The following is an 18,896-nucleotide window of genomic DNA, read 5'->3' on the forward strand; positions in this document are numbered from 1 at the left end:
CAACAATACATTAAAAAAAAACTATATGCCATGAACAATTGGCATTTATTCATGGGCTGCAGGGATGGCTCAATATCCACAAATCAATCAACATGATACATCACATAAATAAAATAAAGGATAAGAACCACATGATCCTCTCAATAGATGCAGAAAAAAATTTAACAAAATACAACATCCTTTCTTCATAAAAACCTTCAATAGAGTGAGGATAGAAGAAACATAACTCAACATATTAAAGGCTATATATGAAAGGCCTACAGCTAACATCATCCTCAATGGAGAAAAACTAAGAGATTTCCCCCTGAGATTAGGAACACAACAGGGATGTCCACTCTCACCTCTGTTGTTTAACATAAAGTTGGAAGTCCTAGCCCTAGCAATCAGACAACAAAAAGAAATAAAAGGCATTCACATTGTCAAGGAAGAAGTCAAACTTTCACTCTTCACAGATGACATGATACTCTACATGGAAAACCTGAAAGACCACCAAAAAACAGCCAGAGGTGATACATGAATTCAGCAAAGTCTCAGGATATAAAATCAACATACAGAAATTGGTTGCATTTCTATACAGCGATAATGAAGCAGCAGAAAGAGAAACCAAGGAATCGATCCCATCTACAATTGCACCAAAAACCATAAATACCTAGGAATAAACCTAACCAAAGAGTAAAAGGTCTGTTAACTGAAAACTATAGAAAGATTATGAAAGAAACTGAAGAAGACGCAGAGAAATGGAAAAACATTTCATGCTCAATGGATTGGAAGAACAAATATTCTTAAAATGTTGATACTACCCAAAGGAATCCATACATTCAATGCAATCCCATTCAAAATAACACCAGCATTCTTCACAGAGCTAGAAAAAACAATTCTAAAATTTGTATGGAACCAGAAAAGACCCTGAAGAGCCAAAGTAATGTTGAAAAAGAAAACCAAAACTGGAGGCCTCACAATTCCAGACTTCAAGTTATATGGCAAAGGTGTAATCATCAAGACAGTATGGTACTGGCACAAGAAAACAGACACACAGATCAGTGGAACAGAAAGGAGAACCCAGAACTGGACCCACAAATGTATGGCTAACTTTCAACAAAGCAGGAAAGAATATCCAGTGGAAAAAAGACAGTCTCTTCAGCAAATGGTGTTGGATAAACTGGACGGCGACATGCAGAAGAATGAACCTGGACCACTTTCTTACACCAAAACCAAAAATAAGCTCAAAATGGATGAAAGTTCTAAATGTAAGACAGGAAACCATGGAAAGCCTAGAGGAGAAAATAGGCAACAACCTCTTTGACCTCAACCACAGCAACTTTGTACTAGACATGCCTGCAGAGGCAAGGACAACATAAACAAAAATGAACTATTGGGACCTCATCAAGATAAAAAACCTTCTGTGCAGTAAAGGAAACAATCAATAAAACTAAAAGGCAACCAATGGAATGGGAAAAGATATTTGCAAATGACATATCAGGTAAAGGGTCCAAAATCTATAAAGAGCTTATCAAATTCAACACCCAAAAAAACACAAATAATCCAGTGAAGAAATGGGCAAAAGACGTGGACACTTCCAAAGAAGACATCAATGTGGCTAACAGACACATGAAAAGATGCTCAACATCACTCATCATAAGGGAAATACAAATCAAAACCACAATGAGATACCACCTCACACCTGTCAGAATGGCTAAAATTAACAACTCAGGAAACAACAGATGTTGGTGAAGATGCAGAGAAAGGAGAACACTTATGCACAGTTTGTGGGAATGCAAAGTGGTGCAGCCACTCTGGAAAACAGTATGGAGGTTCCTCAAAAATTAAAAATAGAACTACCCTATGACCCAGCAATTGCACTACTAGAAATTTATCCAAAGGGTACAAAAATGTTGGTTTGAATGAGCACATGCATCCCAATGTTTATAGCAGAGCTAGCAACAATAGGCAAATTATGGAAAGACTTCAAATGTTAATCAACTGATGAATGGATAAAGAAGATGTGGTATAAAATGTCATACTACTTGGTGATGAAAAAAATGAAACTTTTTTTGATGTTGCCATTTGCAACCAGGTGGATGGAACTAGAGTGTATTATGCTAAGCGAAATAAGTCAGTCAGAGAAAAACAAATATCATATGATTTTACTCATATGTGGAATTAAAAAACAAAACAGATGAACATTGGAGAAAGGAAGGAAAAATAAGATAAAAACAGAGGGAGTCAAACCATAAGAGACTCTTAAACACAGAGAACAGACTGAGGGTTGCTAGAGGGGTGCTGTGTGAGGGGATGTCTAAATGGGTGATGGGCATTAAGGATGACACTTGTTGGGATGAACAGTGGGTATAATATGTAAATGATTATATGCATAAATATATATATACATATATATTTGTTTAGCCAAGTCCTTCCCATAAATTTGATTATTGTTGTGAACTGGCAAACAGCTTATGTCGTATTCTTACAATGTATCCTGTATATGAAGAGTATATATCTATGAAAGTAAAATATGCATTTCCAATATTAAAAAATAATAAACAGATTGTCTTTCCAAATATCACAACAAATCCCATTGTTTCTCATTAAACTGAAGTAAATATTAATCCTTAAAAGAAACTATCTCTTCATGAACTCCTTTTTATATGAATTGGGTTTTATTCTTCTAAAATGTGTCCATGCCAAACTTATGTTTACCTAGCATTTGTTGCATATATGTCACTAGCCCGCTCTGCCAGGACAACTTATTTAATTTTGATTACTGTGAGATTAGTGCCAAGAAGGCTGATGAGAACTGTCAGCAACTTCTCTAGTGATGCTGAGGGCCTCATCCATCTGTCCTTCAGGAAATGGCCTTTTATTGGCTTCAACACTTTAATGTGTAAGAGTTCTTGTGAGGTGTCTAAGAGAAAAAAATTACAATTTCAAAGTTTAAAATTTTTTTTTTTCAACGTTTTTTATTTATTTTTGGGACAGAGAGAGACAGAGCATGAACGGGGGAGGGGCAGAGAGAGAGGGAGATACAGAATCGGAAACAGGCTCCAGGCTCCGAGCCATCAGCCCAGAGCCCGACGCGGGGCTCGAACTCCCGGACCGCGAGATCGTGACCTGGCTGAAGTCGGCCGCTTAACCGACTGTGCCACCCAGGCGCCCCACAATTTCAAAGTTTAAAGCAAACATCTTCTATTTTAATCCCTTTTAAACTAAGAACTTGACAATTGTAGTCTGTTTTTTCCCCAATACCTAAAGGAATTTATCAAGTCATACTTCAGTGAATAAAATTCAGAATCCAGGGTGGTTTCCTTCCTTCTTACACTGTTCCCTCCTGCAGTATACTATTCTGTTGAACACATTATTGTCAGAGGAGATGCCAGCAAAATGGCAGACTAGAAGGCTCTAAGCTCCTGTTCTCTCACAGAAACACTAAAAAAAAAAAAAAGCTGAAACAACTTTGCCAAGAGCTCTAGAAAACAGTAAAATATTTACAACAACCAAGAAAATGCCCAATCAAGAAAAAGTCATCTTCAAAATATAAGGAAAATTTTGTTACATATTTATTCATCCTTGTGCCACTACCTCCCCAGCACAATGGCAGTCCTGGTCTTGATTGGTAGCAGCAAGTTTGCCAGTTCCTTACCATGGTCCAGAGCAGGCAGACTTTATTTCCAAATTACTATGTGCATCTATTCTAACCTATCCAGGGAATACTTAGATGATTGATACAAGATGCTCATCTCTGTTTTATGTAACTTAGAACTCAGGTAGAGAAGCAGTGGACGTTGCTTATAAAAGCCACAAGGTGCCTACATCAAGAGATTCCAGGTGAAGATATACAATAGACCATCTGAGGCATGGAGGAAAAGCTAAGGTAAGACTATTTGGGAAATTAGGACATTCAAAGCAGCAGCAGTGTACATTGGAGAATTCAGAAAGCTATTCATATGCCCAGGCAAGAGGCATGCTAAGAAAAGATCTGAGAAGACTTTGAGCTTTCACCTTGGGTTGATCTCTAGGGTCAGAGCAAGCCTAGATAACTGTTGAAGGTGTGTTCTAGCACAGAGCTAATCTGTAAATATTGGGAGAGCTCCTGGCATTCAGGAAATCTGTCAAAACATTAGCTGAACCTGACCTAAAGGAACAGAGACTTCAGTGGTAAGACACAACAACTAATGGTCTTTGAAAAAAATAGCTTTGAAATTTTTCAAAACAAAACAGACTAATATAACCTTCAACAATTAAAAAAGAATCAAACCTTGGGGACGGCAGTAAATCTGATTTTCAGAGTTACCACCTTATAATAGTCAAATGCCCAATTTTCAACAACAACAAAAAAATCACAGGCATGCAAAGAAACAGGAAAACATGGCTCTTCATAGGAACAAAATAATTGAGAGAAATCATCCCTGAGGAAGAGCAAACATTAGATTTACAAGACAAAGATGTTAAAACAACTGTCTTAAATAAGCTTAAAAGGCTAAAGGACAGCATATAAAGAGAACAAAAGGAAATCAGGAAAATGATGTATGAAAAGAGAATATCAACAAAAAAATATAAATCATTTTTAAAAAAAAGAACCAAACAGAAATTCTAGAGCTAAAAAGTACAATAACTGAATTGAAAAATTCACAAGAGGGATATAACAGCAGATTGCAGCAGACAGAAGAAAGAATCAGCCAACTAAAGAGAGGACAATTGGAATTATTATGTCTGAAAAATAGATTTGGGTAGATGATGTCCAGGCACCTGTGAATATCCTATTTGCTCCTATTTTTCCCCACATACCTTGTATGTATCTGAAATACAAATTAAAATTGTACATGTTCTCATTATCATCTCTCTAAAAATTTTTTTAAGTTATACTTAATACAGACTAGCATGGTGGTGTTTTTCATTTATTTATTCCTACGTCAAAGCAATGGACATACTTTCTCTCTTCATTGTTTTTGCAATTACAAAAGCAACATATGCCTATTGAAAGAAAAAAAATACACTTTTGTATAAGGAAAAGAATAAAAGTCTCCTGTTTGACCATATTGCTGAGACAACTACCATTAACAAACTTGGTGTATATCTTCTCATTTTTTCAACACATATCTGTCATATATGCTTATATGAAATTTAAAACACATAGGTAGCCTGTATTGACATGTAAATGAACATATTCATTTTACAAAGGCTAATTTATATAGCTCTTTTTCCCACTTACAATATATTATGAAACAAACACATAGATACTACTCAACCACTTTTTAATGGCCACCTAGGAAAATCTGTTACAAGAATTCCCAGACCAACCTTCTCATCCAGTGGATTTAGGGTCTCTTAGCACTTTTCAAAGCTGCCCTTGCACCAAATGTCACTGCCTTAAAACTCCAAGTAAGGGTAGTAGAAATAAGTCCAATGACTCTTACAGAAAGGGCTTGATCCCGTGGTTCTCAATCCCTAGAGATGGGCCAAACCACTGACCTGAATTTGCCTCTCAACAAGAAGGGTCTGGGTACCAAACAGAACACCAAACTGATATCATTATATCTGTCCTCTATCATCACCTTCCTACCTCTCATCTGTTAGAGAATGCTGGGAGCCTGCAATAAAGAGACACAGAGGCAGCTGGACGCTGTAAAGACACAGCATTAGGTTCTGAAGTTTATGGGCTTTAAACATACCCCATAAGCCTGCTTGACATGTCTAATCTTTCTATACCAGCATATTGTAAATTTACATCATAATTCTTTTAACCAGTGTCCTGTGTTAGGCTTGAATTGGTTTCCAATTCCTTGCTGATTACAATGCTATTCTGACCACATATCATACACATATATCCATGTCCAATTAACGATCATTTCTGTTGGATTAAATTCAAAAAATGAGATTCCTAAGTTAACTTGCTAGGTAAAATGTTGATACATGTTGATAAAAAACCCTCTGAAAAAGACTTTTTTTTTTCATTAGAAGGTTAAGTTTCAGTAGCTTTTTTGAAAGGCAATCTAATGTCATTGCCCAAAATATAAAAGGCTGTTTTCATCAGTGTGGCTGCCATAACAAAAATACGATAGACTGGGTTGCTTATAAACAACAGAAATTTATTTCTCACTGTTCTAGAAGCTAGAGGTCCAAGTTTAGGGTGGCAGCAAGGTCAGATTCTGCTGTATAATCAGAGCCCCCTTCATGGTTCATAGATGACCTTCTCCTTTACATGTTTCTTCACATGGCAGAGGGAGTAAGGAAGTTTTCTGGGGTTTCTTTTACAAGGGCATTAATTCAGTCAGAAGATTAGTGAATGACCCTCATGACCTAATCACCCTCATGACCTAATTACATCCCAAAGGCCCCCACATTCAAATATCATCACATTGGATGGAGATTAGATTTCAACATATGAATTTTGGGGCGGGGGGACAAACATTTGCTATATGATAGGGGCCATGTTCATTGACCTAGCAGTTCCACCTCAAGGAATCTCTCTTATAGAAATAATTAAACCAGAAACTATTTACAGGGAAGCTTAAGGGCCACTCACTTGCATAAACCACAGCAGCTTTATATTTTTAATTGCATAATCATATTCCTAAAGACCAATATTGTATAAGCTAAAGTACTCATAAAGTCTGGATCTACCACTGACATGCACAACATGCATAAAGATGTAAGTATATATATGATTGATTAACAAAATCTAAATAACTGGAAATAAGGAAAATTTTATGTTATAGAATTTTCTGACCTCAGCACTATTTACATTTTTTTTTAATAATGGGACTTTTATTATTTTTTAAGAGAATTTATATAGCCATTGATTATACAGAGCCATTTGTCAGTACTTTTTTCTTTCCACTTACGAAACTGGAATACACCATGATGAGGATGATAACACCAAAACAAGATTGCTGGCTGATCACCTAGAGTACAAATACACACTTACTTGTTTGACATTTTATTGAACATAAAGCAAGATTAAGCATCTTCATTTTACACAGCTGAAGCAGGAGCCCAGGTAGGGGAAGACTGCATGGCTTTCCTTGTCTGGGAAGATGTGAGTCCCTGAAGTCCCATCTTGTTGTGGTAAGACTAACCCATGTTCTGTCGGTTGCCATAGCCTCTGGAATGGGTGTCCTTCCAGTCATCCCACTCCCGAACTCTGTGGAGTGTTTCTTCCCCCTCCTCCTCCTCCTCTTCCTGCTCCTCTGCCTCCTTTTGTTTCTGATCTTCCTGTTGAGCTGCTCTTTTGAGCTCTGGTGTTATCTTGGCTATGCCCTGATCTGGTAATGCTCCATATTTCTGATGCTGATCATACCAGTCATTCACCGTCATAGATGCCAGACTTGGATAACCAGCTCCAAATACTTTGGCTTGGGCCACATTCCGAGTGAGAACGAAGGGTTTCATTGGAGGCCTGTCCTGAGGAGATGAGTAAGAAGTTGATGCGTCTTTTGAGGAGTCGTCTTCTCTCAGGATCTTCATCTCCTGGTCAATGCTCTCAATCTCTTCTAAGCTAATACCAATCCACCTTCGAAGGTGAAGAAGGTAATATTCACGAACACACTCATCATCTGCTTGACCACTTTCCACAGCAGATTTCAGTGCAAACAACCTATGCTCCACCTCCTTCTTCTGCTTGTATCTCTCTATTTTAGCCTGTCTTTCAGATGCCACAGCAACGAGGCTAGGACACGCCATGGAGGAACTAGCAGTATTATTATCAGCTGAGTTGGTTTGGGGCAGCTCAAACTCTGCCACATGATAATACTGGCACTGAGTTAAGTAGTTTAAAAAGTGTTCTCGAGCCCACTGCAAATGATCTAGACGCTTGCTGGGGTTGACTTGTTTCATGGCGAGCGCTCCTTGAAAAGCTGAGACCATCAGGTACTTCAGGTCTGTGGAAGCAATCTCTTCCAAGTCTTCATTTCGGCTGAACAAGTCGAGCTGCGATAACATTTCAGCAGCCTTCTTAAGGAGGTCTAGTCCCCTGAATACCTTATCTTGAATTATCTGGGAACCGGTGGGTTCAGTCGCTGCTTCCACTTCGTCCAGAAGCTGCTTGCTGGTTTCGAACAGCGCGGGGAGCCGCAGTAGCAGTAACGCGTCTCCGGCTGTTGCCATCTTGGGGGAAGGAGGAAGGCGGAAGCAGCGCTATTAACTTTTGACCTCAATATTCTTTGCAGCAGGCTCCTGTCCTGTGAATTGAAATGTGTTTACCAGAGTCTCTGACTTCTCCCACTAGACGGCAGTAGCACCCCTTCCCTCCAGCAAAATGTCTGTAAACATTATCATAGGTACTCTGGGAGGCAAGATGTCCCCCTCCCACTGATTATCGCTATAACCATACCAAGGCAAACTATGCAACTATTAAAAGGAGTGCCATCATTGTACAAGTGGATGTGGAGAAAAGATAAATACATCTGTTTAAGTGATGAAAGCAAGTTGATGATCTGTACAAGTAGTACAAGTCCACTCAGTAAGAAGCGTATCATATATGGGTATATGCACATACATTTGCATGCATATGATAGAAAAACACTAGAAAAATGCACAGCAAATTGGTAGCTGTGGTTACATCTAGCGAGAAGAATGAGATGGGAGCAGCGTGGGAAGAAACGGTGGTGAAGAGAAACATTCATGTTTAAACACATCATTAAACACATTCTCACTATTTCAATCTTTTACACCAGTAAATCTTTACACCGATGTTTTACTCATTAGAAAATTAAAGCAAATTATTTCCTAAAAATGAATGAAAGTTATGGTACATGCTTTTTAAGCCAGGCTCCCACCAGAAGAGTATAAGAGTTTCTGCTTCCCCACATCCTAGCACTGGGTGTCATCAATGTCTTTATCATCAAATACCTGAAAATATTTTAGTATTAGTTTACTTTGTATTTCTTTAATATTGAGGTTGGTTGGATATTTAAATATTTATTTAATCTCTGAATTTCTTCTAAGAGCTGCCTATTCTTTTGCCCATTTGTTGTTGCCCACTGTTCTTAGATTATTTATCTTTTGCTGATTGACATTAACCTTTTATCTGTCATTACGTGGTCATATAGAAAGAGGTTTCAACAGTGAAAGAGACCTCATTAAAAAAAAATGTAATCACCCCTCATTTGTAATTATAGTCTTGGAAACCAAACCATCAGGACACAATAAAGATAAAAATAAGATTTTCCTTGACTTGTGATATTTTACTCACATTTGAAATCTCAACTTACGTTTATTTTCTTTTTGTTTAATTAACAGATATTTCAAATGACCTCTACATGCCAGGCTTTTTGGCTGTAAAAGTGGAGTTTTAAATTATGGACTTTCAAGTCCTTAGGAGTCTTAGAAGACATTTTCCCATCCACTCAATTTATAGATAACTAAGATTCTGAAAGTTCAAATGCCTGCTTGACCTCAGTCAGGAACCAGGTTGGGAGCAGACATTTGGGAGGTCCCTGGCTCCCACCACCATGTCCATTCTCTTTTCATTTATTCAGCAGACACTCCACACCTTATCCATGCTGTACACAGTCAGCTAATTTTAGAGTATTTACACAAATATTGTCAGAAGAATTATTTTATTGCACAAAAGCAGATAAAAAAGAAAGCATAATGATACTAAAATATGTCTGGTGACAAGGATTCTGGCTCACTTTTGGGACTATCTGTTCATAATGATTTTCCCATAAGACAATTCTTACTGCCATTAACAAAGCACTTACTTGAACAGCATGCTTTGAGGCTTTATCTGCTTCCTACAAAACAATCTGTTAATGTAAATGTAATCAGAAGTATTCTTGATTTCATTGTATTATTTGCTTTCTTAGCAAATCTTACACTACAAATCAGCATGCAATTAAAAACCAGGTTCATCCATGTTTCATATCAGATAAATAAAAGGAACTCTCCACACTTTTAACTATGTCTATCTTGGCTGCTCAAGCACTGTCAAAGTTTTGGGGAGCATACAAATATGAATCACATGCAGTACATGCATGTGAATCACATGCAGTACAAAGGACAAGATGAGCATCCTCTATTTTTAAGCCTTAAGTGATTCCACTAGTCAGTTAAAATAAGACTCCATGTTAACAACAGGTTTACTCATATATATAAACACTTATAAGTTCCTAGTTGAGACTGCATTTGCCTAATTTGCTTTGTACCATGTCCAGCACAATGTCATGTCCTTGTGCAATGTTTACTTAATATTGTTAGATAATGACATGTATAGATTTAATAATTTGCTTGAGGGAAAAATGAAATTAGTTCTTTGTTTAGCACCTTTTATCTGAGAACTTCAATGTAATTTTCTAGCATCCATCTTTAAGATGCATGGGAGATGAGGGTGGCAAATAGTAGCTTTACTTTGCAGATAATAAAGAAAGTGACATTGAGAAGTGAATCTGCCTGCTGAAAGCCAGATTTTGAACTGATAATAATACCAAGATGACTTTTAATCATTGCTGCTATTGTATTAGTATCTAAAAATGAATTGACACCAGCCATAATTCTGTATATACTTTCATACACCCTGTAGAACCCATATTTTTTTATGTTTGCTATTCGTTGGATTTTCCTGTCTTAAGTCAACCTATGAAACAACAATTTAATAATATGAGACGATTCATAATTAAGGGATAAGACTTGAATCTTTGGCATAATAACCATATAAGAAAAATACTTTCCATAACAATTACAGACAGATAGAGATACACAAATTGAAAAATGGATAAGAGATACACAAATTGTATTGGATTGCACATCTAGGACTCTTATCTCAATCATGCTAAATAATATCTAACAGGATTTTGGAGACATTCCAATCTTGCTTCCCAGCTAACTGCTGATCATTTATGCATGGTGGCTTTGCCTCAACCTCAGCTTCAACATAGCTAAAGTCTAATTTGTCATCCACCCATCTAAGTCACCAGCTCATCCTGATGTTCCTGATTCTGTCGGAGGCACTGCCAAGAAATCTGTGGCATCCGAGATCCCACTCTCTTGCCATCCCCTCCCTTCCATCAGCCAGCAATCCTGTTGATTTGTGCAAAATGCTATGTCTTACATCTCAGAATATGTTTTATTAGTTATTTAATGTCAGTATGCAAATAGGTCCATTAGGAAATCCTTTGCATTGTATTAATTCAGCGTTTTAAATGATTATATTTCACCTTAAATGCTAATGAAGTTTATTTATTAATGTGTATCTTCCACTTTAAAGCCTGTGAAAGTTCTTTTTAGCATATCAATTTCTTTAAAAGTTAAGCTGACTTTTTTTTTTTCCACTGGACTTTTGTTCTGATCTGTTAACAAATCTAAACTTTATTATCCAGGAAAAGGAATGAGATAAAGAGGTCTATTTTCCATCCTGCTCTTTCGTAATTCACATTAACGTTAATGGGAGTTGTGCACACCTATTAAAAGAAGAAGAGAACCCTAATTAAACAAATAAACCTTTTGGTTGACACTCTATGTGATCATTTATTATGAAAAGTATAAGAAAATCATCTTGCTTTGGACAGTCATAAACAGAACTACAGAGGAATCGAGATTACATATGGTAGGAGGGGAAGATGATGAACAGCAATCAGCTTTTAAAATGATTTTAAAAACAAGCTGCCCATACATTTTCATACTAATTAACTCCATTTATGCCCCTTGCTTCTCTATGAACATATACTGAAAGAAAACGATAGGATGATTAACAAACATTTGCAGACATGTGTGACAGCAAAACAAAAAAATATTATTAAAGTCAGACACCAAATAAACTCTGTATGCTGGGTAAAAAAATAAAAATAAAATAAATAAAATAAAATAAAATAAAATAAAACTCCAATCTTGCTATTAGAGCCACTGGCATATTCTCCATTTGAAGTCACTGAAGTTGCTGGATGTCTTTTTAGCAGGAAATGATGATGATAATTGATGATGATGATGATGATGATGATGGGTTCTGAGACCACCAGTACTGAGATAGATCATTCCAGGCTACACCTCCCATTCTGGGGGAACTGTGATGGGTATTAAGGATAAGGAACATTGGTAAAGAAACAGGATTCCTCTCTATTTCTGAATGCCTCTCCCCAAACCTCCCTCCCAAGCTTTGCAGTCTTTTAGAGCAGCCCTCCTCATCTGAGGCACAGGCTTAGAGCAAAGCTGTGCACTGCACTTAGAGCAAGGGAAGGTGGAGGGGGGTTTTAATCTCAGGAAGTACTGTACATCTTAACACATGTTCTTAGCAGCTTAGTGGAGTGGTTCAAACTGGAGTTGGCAAATGTTTTCTGTTAAGGGCAATTCTGTTGTTGCAGCATGAAAGCCACCATAGCAACAGTGTGCAAATGAATGAATATGACTTTGTTCCATAAAACCTTATTTTTGAAAAGAAGTATCATTAGAATTAAAGCCAGGGGGTGCCTGAGTGGTTCAGTCAGTTAAGCCTCTGACTCTAGTTTTTTGCTCAGCATTATCTCACGTTTTGTGAGTTCGAGCCCCACATCAGGCTCCAGCCCTGACAACCTACTTGGGATTCTCTCTCTCTCCCTCTCCCTGCCCCTCCCCCACTGGCTCTGTCTCTTTACAAATAAATAAACTTAAAAAAAAAAAAAAGAATTAAAAACAGGTGTTTGGGGCATCTGGGTGGCTCAATCAGTAAAGGGTCTGACCTCAGCTCAGGTCATGATCTCACGGCTGGTGAGTTCAAGCCCCACATCAGGCTCTGTGCTGTCAGCTCAGAGCCTGCTTTGGACTCTATGTCTCCCTCTCTCTCTCTTCCCCACCCCTGTTCACACTCTGTCTCTCTCTCAAAAATAAACATTAAAAATTTTTTAATTAAAAAAAAGCCATGTCTTAAAAAAATTTATACACAAATTTTAATAGCAGTACTATTCATAATAGTCAAAAGGTAGAAACAACTCAAATATCTTATCAACTGATGAAATCATAAATAAAATGTGACATAGCCATACAACAGAATGTTATTCATCCATGAAAAGTAATCAAGTTCTGATACATGCTAGAATATGAATTAAACTTGAAAACATTATGGCAAGTGAAAGAAGCCAAACACAAAAGGTCACATATTGTGATTCCATTTATGTGAACTATCCAAAATACAATATTCCCCTCTTATCCATGGGAGATATGTTCCAAGACCCCAGTGGATGCCTGAAACATATTTTTTCCTATACATGCCTACCTGTAATAGAGTTTAATTCTCAGGAAGAGATTAACAGCAATAGCTAATATTGTAATAGAACAATTATAACAATATACTATAATAAAATGTAGGTGAATGTGGTTTTTATCTCTCAAAATATCTTATTATACTACACTCCCCCTTCCTGTGATGATGTGAGATGATAAAATGCCTATATGATGAGATAAAGTGAGGTGCATGACATACACATTATAATGTAGTGTTAGGCTGTTCTTGACCCTGGACAATATGTCAAAAGGAGGATCATCTTCTGGAGAACAGTTGACCACGGGTAACAAGAACCATGGAAAGCAAAACCACAGATAAGGAGGGACTACTGTAGATAAATCCATAGACAGAAAGGGGATTAGTGGTTGCCAGGGACTGGGGAAGGGAGGATAGAACTGACTGCTTAATGAATATGGGATTTCCTTTAGAGGTGATGAAAATGTTCTGGAACTATATAGTGGTGATGATTGCACAACATTGTGAATATACCAACTGTCACTGAATGGAACATTTTACAATGGTGAATTTTACACTATGTGTATTTAACCACAATAAAAATAAATAAATTAAAAAGAGGCAGTGGGCCAAATTTGGCCTAGGGGCTATAGTTGCTGATCCCTGGTGATCTGTGTGACTGCAAGCAATTTATCTAGCCTCTGTTTCTCAGAAGATCGAATGAGGATTAAAAGAGTTAATACTTAGAAAGTTTAAAATAACACTTGGAATATAGGAAATATTCAATAGATGTTAGATGTTATTATTGTTGTTGTTGTCAGCAAACTTTTTAGAGTCATGAACCCTTTGAGGATTTGAGGAAAGTTATGACCTTCTCTTTAGAAAATAACAATGTATAGATGTACACATATAAAAGTTCCCCAAGGTCACAAGCCCAGAAAAAAGGCAAGGGCTTAAAAAAGCCCCTAGACTTCTCTGCCACCCCAACTTCCTCTTGCTGACACCCTTAACAGGGTTTACTGGCTAAGAATGGGAGAGGCCTCAGGGGGTCTCAGCCTGAAAAGATACAGCCATCAAGAGAAAGCTGGAAGAATGGGAAATAAAGGGGTGAGACCTTTATGAGAAGACAGGAGGGTTCCAGAGTTAGACTCTGCCCAAGTAACCATTTATCTAGAAGCTCCAGTGGCCAGGTTTCTGGGACCATTCACAGTGACCAGGTATGCCCAGACCATAGTCAGTGGGGGTGCAGGGCCAACACCCCATGCTTTGAGCTTAGCTGGCACGGCATTAGAAGCAAGAGGGAATATATAGAAGTTATACAGGAGGGTCTACTAGCTGTTATCTTAACTGTATTAACTATATTTTCTTCTTTTTTTTTCTTTCTTTTTTTTTTTTTTTTTTAAATATATATTCCTGATGCTCTAGCCTTTGGGGCTTTGGTCCTGAAGAGATTGTGCCTCCTAGCTAATTCCTAGAGACAGCAAATTAATCCCTTCTAGCACACCCTTTATATACAAATCAGCCAATACAAAGCCCACATCCCCACTGCCTCCTCTAAAAAACTATCACATCCCAAGCCAATATTTACCCTGCCCTAAATCACCCCAGAGCCAGGTACCCAACAACTAGGTACCACCCTTATAGTCTTCAGCTGGCCAAAATTATTCAAACTAGCCAATCCTAAACTTATTCAGAATACCTTCGTTACCTCACCCATTTCTTCACTAAAAAAAAAAAAAAACAAAAAACAAAAAAACAACAACAACAACACTAAAGGCTCTAGGCCTCGCTCTCCCCTCTCATGCCTCTCTGCCCCTGACTGATCCTGGTCCTTTCCAATGTGGCTCCGGGTCCATGAAGTACCATACCTCCTAATTCTAGAGATCTATGAGTATCTTTTCTTTTACAGTTTATTTATATATTTTTGAGAGGGAGGGAGAAAAAGAGAGCACAAGTGGGGAAGGGGAAGAAAGAGAGGGAAACACAGAATCTGAAGTAGGCTCCAGGCTCTGAGCTGTCAGTACAGAGTCTGACATGAGTCTTGAACTCACAAACTGTGAGATCATGACCTGAGCCAAAGTCAGACGCTTTAACTGACTGAGCTACCCAGGCGCCCCATCAACTTCTTCTTTCATAACTCATTTCCATGTTTGTCTGCCTTACCATACCTGGTGAAAACAAGTCCCAGGTACAAATTTTAACCCACATATCTGACAGCTAAACTGGAACTGGTTATCATAAAACAAAGGAAATAGAACTCAGACTAGATACCTGGTAGTGGGGGAAAAGTGCTGGGGAAGGTCAAGTACTGGCTGACTAAAACACAGGCCCAGGCCATGGTCAGATTAAACCATCAGTGCCTTGCAATGCAAGATTTTAAACCAGGCAGTTTGAAATAAAACATCAGGTGAGAGACTTCCAATTTTACACTTGTTAATGAACAGGTTTCTTCTTACCTTTCATTGGCATTTGATTCCTTCATGATCACCTTCACCTCCAATCCCAGCTAGTCCCAGAGGGACTCATTCCAAGAGCTCATCTGTGAATCTTCTAGGTTGGAACTAAGAACTCCCAGACATGTATGCTCAAGAGAAGAGAGTCAGGGCTCTAGTTTACATCAGTCCTCTCTCACTGGCAAGGCTGCTGTGGCCCAGTTGGTGGCAGATTGTTTTAAGGTAAATATGGGTGTAATTTTCTTCTACAGAATATTTCTCCTTCTGTGCTTTTTCTTTTTTGCTTCCTTTGCATCTAATCTGTCAGGCCCCAGAGCCCAGTCTGTGTGCATGCCTCTGCTAAATGCAGGTGACACTCAGTAAACCTTGGAGCATCCCTTCTGTTCTCTGATGCAACCCCAGAGAGGCAAAAACATTAAAGTTAAAAAAGTGAAATGGCATGAATTCCCTGTTTCAAAACAAGGAGAAAGAAGGAAGGCTGTGGCTAATAATAATATTAATAATAGTAATAATGGCAACAATCTATTGAGTGAATGTCTGTGCCAAGAGCTGTGCTGGGACATCCCACACTAATTCTTTTTTTTTTTTTTAAGTTTTATTTATTTTGGGAGAGAAAGAGAGCATGAGCAAGGGAGAGGCAGAGAGGGAGAGAAAGAATCCCAATGCGGGGCATGAACTCACAAGCCATGAGATCATAACCTCAGGCAAAATCAAGAGTAAGATGCTTAACCAACCAAGCCACCCAGGCAACCCATCCCACATTAATTCTTAAAACAGACTCCCTGGTGAGTATTTGAAGAGGCTCCCCCTAACCAGATGCCCCTACTTTGTTTCTGCTCCCATGTAGATGCTGCCTTGGCCAAAGAGTTTTTCCGGGCCCTGATGTACCTTCCAGGAAGAGGGATCCTGTAGGAGTCTGACCTGAGCACATGTTGTATTATGTTTTCTTCTTTCTTCCCCTTTTTTCACTATAGGGGAATGAATGGTGGAAACACATGGGGCTTGGGACAGAGACATGCTTCCTTGTAAGTGAACATTTCATTTGAGTAAAAGCTTGAAAGTTGGACAGCCCGAATTCAGATTCCAATTCTGCCACTTTCTAGCTGTGAGACCAAACCTCTCCATGCCCCTCTCCTCCCAATCAAATAAAATATAAAAGTAAGATCAAAATTTGGACATGCAGATACTTATAAATTAAAACCACAGTTGAACTAGGAAGAACACAAATCTCATTCTTTAAAGTATAACAAATTATTAATTGTGCAAAATTCCATGTTAGTAGAATAGGAATTTACAGAATTGTCATAAATGAGGTGAAATAACACTAAAAAAGAGTATTTTGATAACCTTTCTCTTGGAATCTTGCTAATGGCTTAAATAAAGACTGAGGAATCTCATGTAACCAAAATGATTGTCAGGGCTTTAGGAATATCAGTGATAAAGAGAAGGACTAGAGAGAAGAGTGAGAGGGGTAGAGGGTAAAGTGAGAGGGAAGGAAAGAAGGAAGAAAGAAAGAAAGAAAGAAAGAGGGAGGGAGAGAAGGGAGGAAGAGGGGAGAAGGAAGACATGGGGGAAGGGAGGAAGGGGAAAAAGACTGTCATCTATGTCTTCTGCTAGTTATTCAGTTTTCACTGTACTTTCTTAAATGGTGTATATGTAAACTTCACTTCTGTGATTTCAGTGTGCTCCTTGGAAATATTTTGTATTGAGGTTTTCTCTTTTATACTGTTGGTTTTGTATAGGTGGTACCCTGCAGAATGGTTTCAGAATTAACTCCTCTCACTCTTAATGAAAAAAAATCTCATCTCTAAAATTTGGTTCTGCTATTAAAGTAGGCATCCAGTTGAAAGTAAACCGGCTTGTTAAATGACTTTCATAGACCAACATTAAATATTACCACTTCAGCAAGATAAAATTTGAATATCAATATTGGTCAAGATTGTCACATGTCATGTAAGTTATAAATTTCTAACCCACTGAACCAAGTAATAAGTATTCAATTAGTAGCATGGTAGAAGGAGTTGATGAAAACCAGAGCTATTTTTGTTATCAGATGAGTGACTATTCTAAATGTTTTTCCTAAGGACAAAATGTGCTCCTCCATAATGGGATAAGAGCCACTCTAAAATGAGAAGTCGATCTCACTTGGATGCATTTTATTGGAAAACACTCACCAGAGGTCAATTCCTGCTCCAACTGGTTAGAGAACTAAGCAGACCGTGATATGTCATCACAAGATTCCATTCAAGGATTAATGGCTCCAAAGAACAAGATGCCTCTCTAAGTCTTCCTGTAATATTACACCCAAAAGTGACTTGTCCCACCATTCTAGTCCCTTGTGCACACCGAGGGTCAGAGGATGGCTTTTCACAAGTCTCAGAAGAACAGGGTACATGGATAATCCAGTACATGTTCTAAATCATCACTCTTAGTTCAGGCCAAGTCATAGCACTCATGGGACCAGCCAAAACAGAAGCTTGTCTGCCCTGAGCAGGTCAGGTAGCAAGAGATGGAATTTATTTAGAGCTATCTCTCACCACAAGTGAAGGCTGCAATGTCCCTGAAAAGATATTGTCTGATTCTGCTACTAATTAGGCTCAAGTGACCTTGAAACTCTCAGGGATTTCTGTAACTCCTCCACTCCTATATAAAGGGCTGTAACAATGAGATTGTAGGACAGTGCCCGTGGCCTTCACAAATCAGAGCTGAGGAGTCAGGAGCAGGTCTGTGAAATTTACTCTCCTTTGTACCCCAGCAGGATATCAGCTCACCTGCAAATTCATCTTTAAGGTACAGTGTGTTGAACTTGTGTTGTCAGGTGTGAGATCAGCTCACATTTGGGGCTGGGAATTGAGACACACTCCTTATACGTTTGTCTTTTTTTGGCCACTTGGGCTCATTTTCTCTCTACTTTGAACACCTACCTTGCACCAGTTTGGGAATAGATTTAGACAGAGGCTTTCCATGTCTGATTTCTATGTGTTAACAATGCACGAATTTCAAGTTAAATAGTATATTTTTAAAAAGAGAGAAATCTGTGCTGATCTCACAGAGTAAATCTCTCTTAAGATTAAACAAAATGTAGAATATATCTCATATTGATTGATGGATAACTTAGTCCCAAGGAAACATTCACCATAGCTCCCCAAACCATGGAGGCTTCTTGGAAAACTGGCAGTCAGAAGGATTAATCTTTAATTTTGGGTTTTCACTTGACTGAGTAAATTGGGATTTATGAGATTAAACTGCAGAATTTTCTTTCGTTTTAGTTTCTATGATTGGCCATCATGTAATGCCCTGAA

The 18,896-nt window shown here is 38.1% G+C and overlaps 1 protein-coding gene across 2 annotated transcripts in view; it reads right to left on the minus strand.

Moving 5' to 3' along the window:
* Positions 1 to 18,896, minus strand: part of LOC125150627 (immunoglobulin-binding protein 1-like) — a 43,436-nt gene that overhangs the window by 5,712 nt on the left and 18,828 nt on the right. Inside the window, exon 3 of one of the 2 annotated variants that reach the window (XM_047830759.1) lies at positions 6,731 to 8,100. The exons of the other annotated variant lie outside the window; for it this stretch is intronic. Within the exon in view, the coding sequence (XP_047686715.1) occupies positions 7,069 to 8,100 (1,032 nt within the window). The 3' untranslated portion in view covers positions 6,731 to 7,068. Of the gene's footprint in view, positions 1 to 6,730; positions 8,101 to 18,896 lie in introns of those variants that run through there. 2 annotated transcript variants of the gene reach the window in all.

Source organism: Prionailurus viverrinus, chromosome D4 (assembly GCF_022837055.1).
Source record: "Prionailurus viverrinus isolate Anna chromosome D4, UM_Priviv_1.0, whole genome shotgun sequence".
NCBI classification, from domain to species: Eukaryota; Metazoa; Chordata; class Mammalia; order Carnivora; family Felidae; genus Prionailurus; species Prionailurus viverrinus.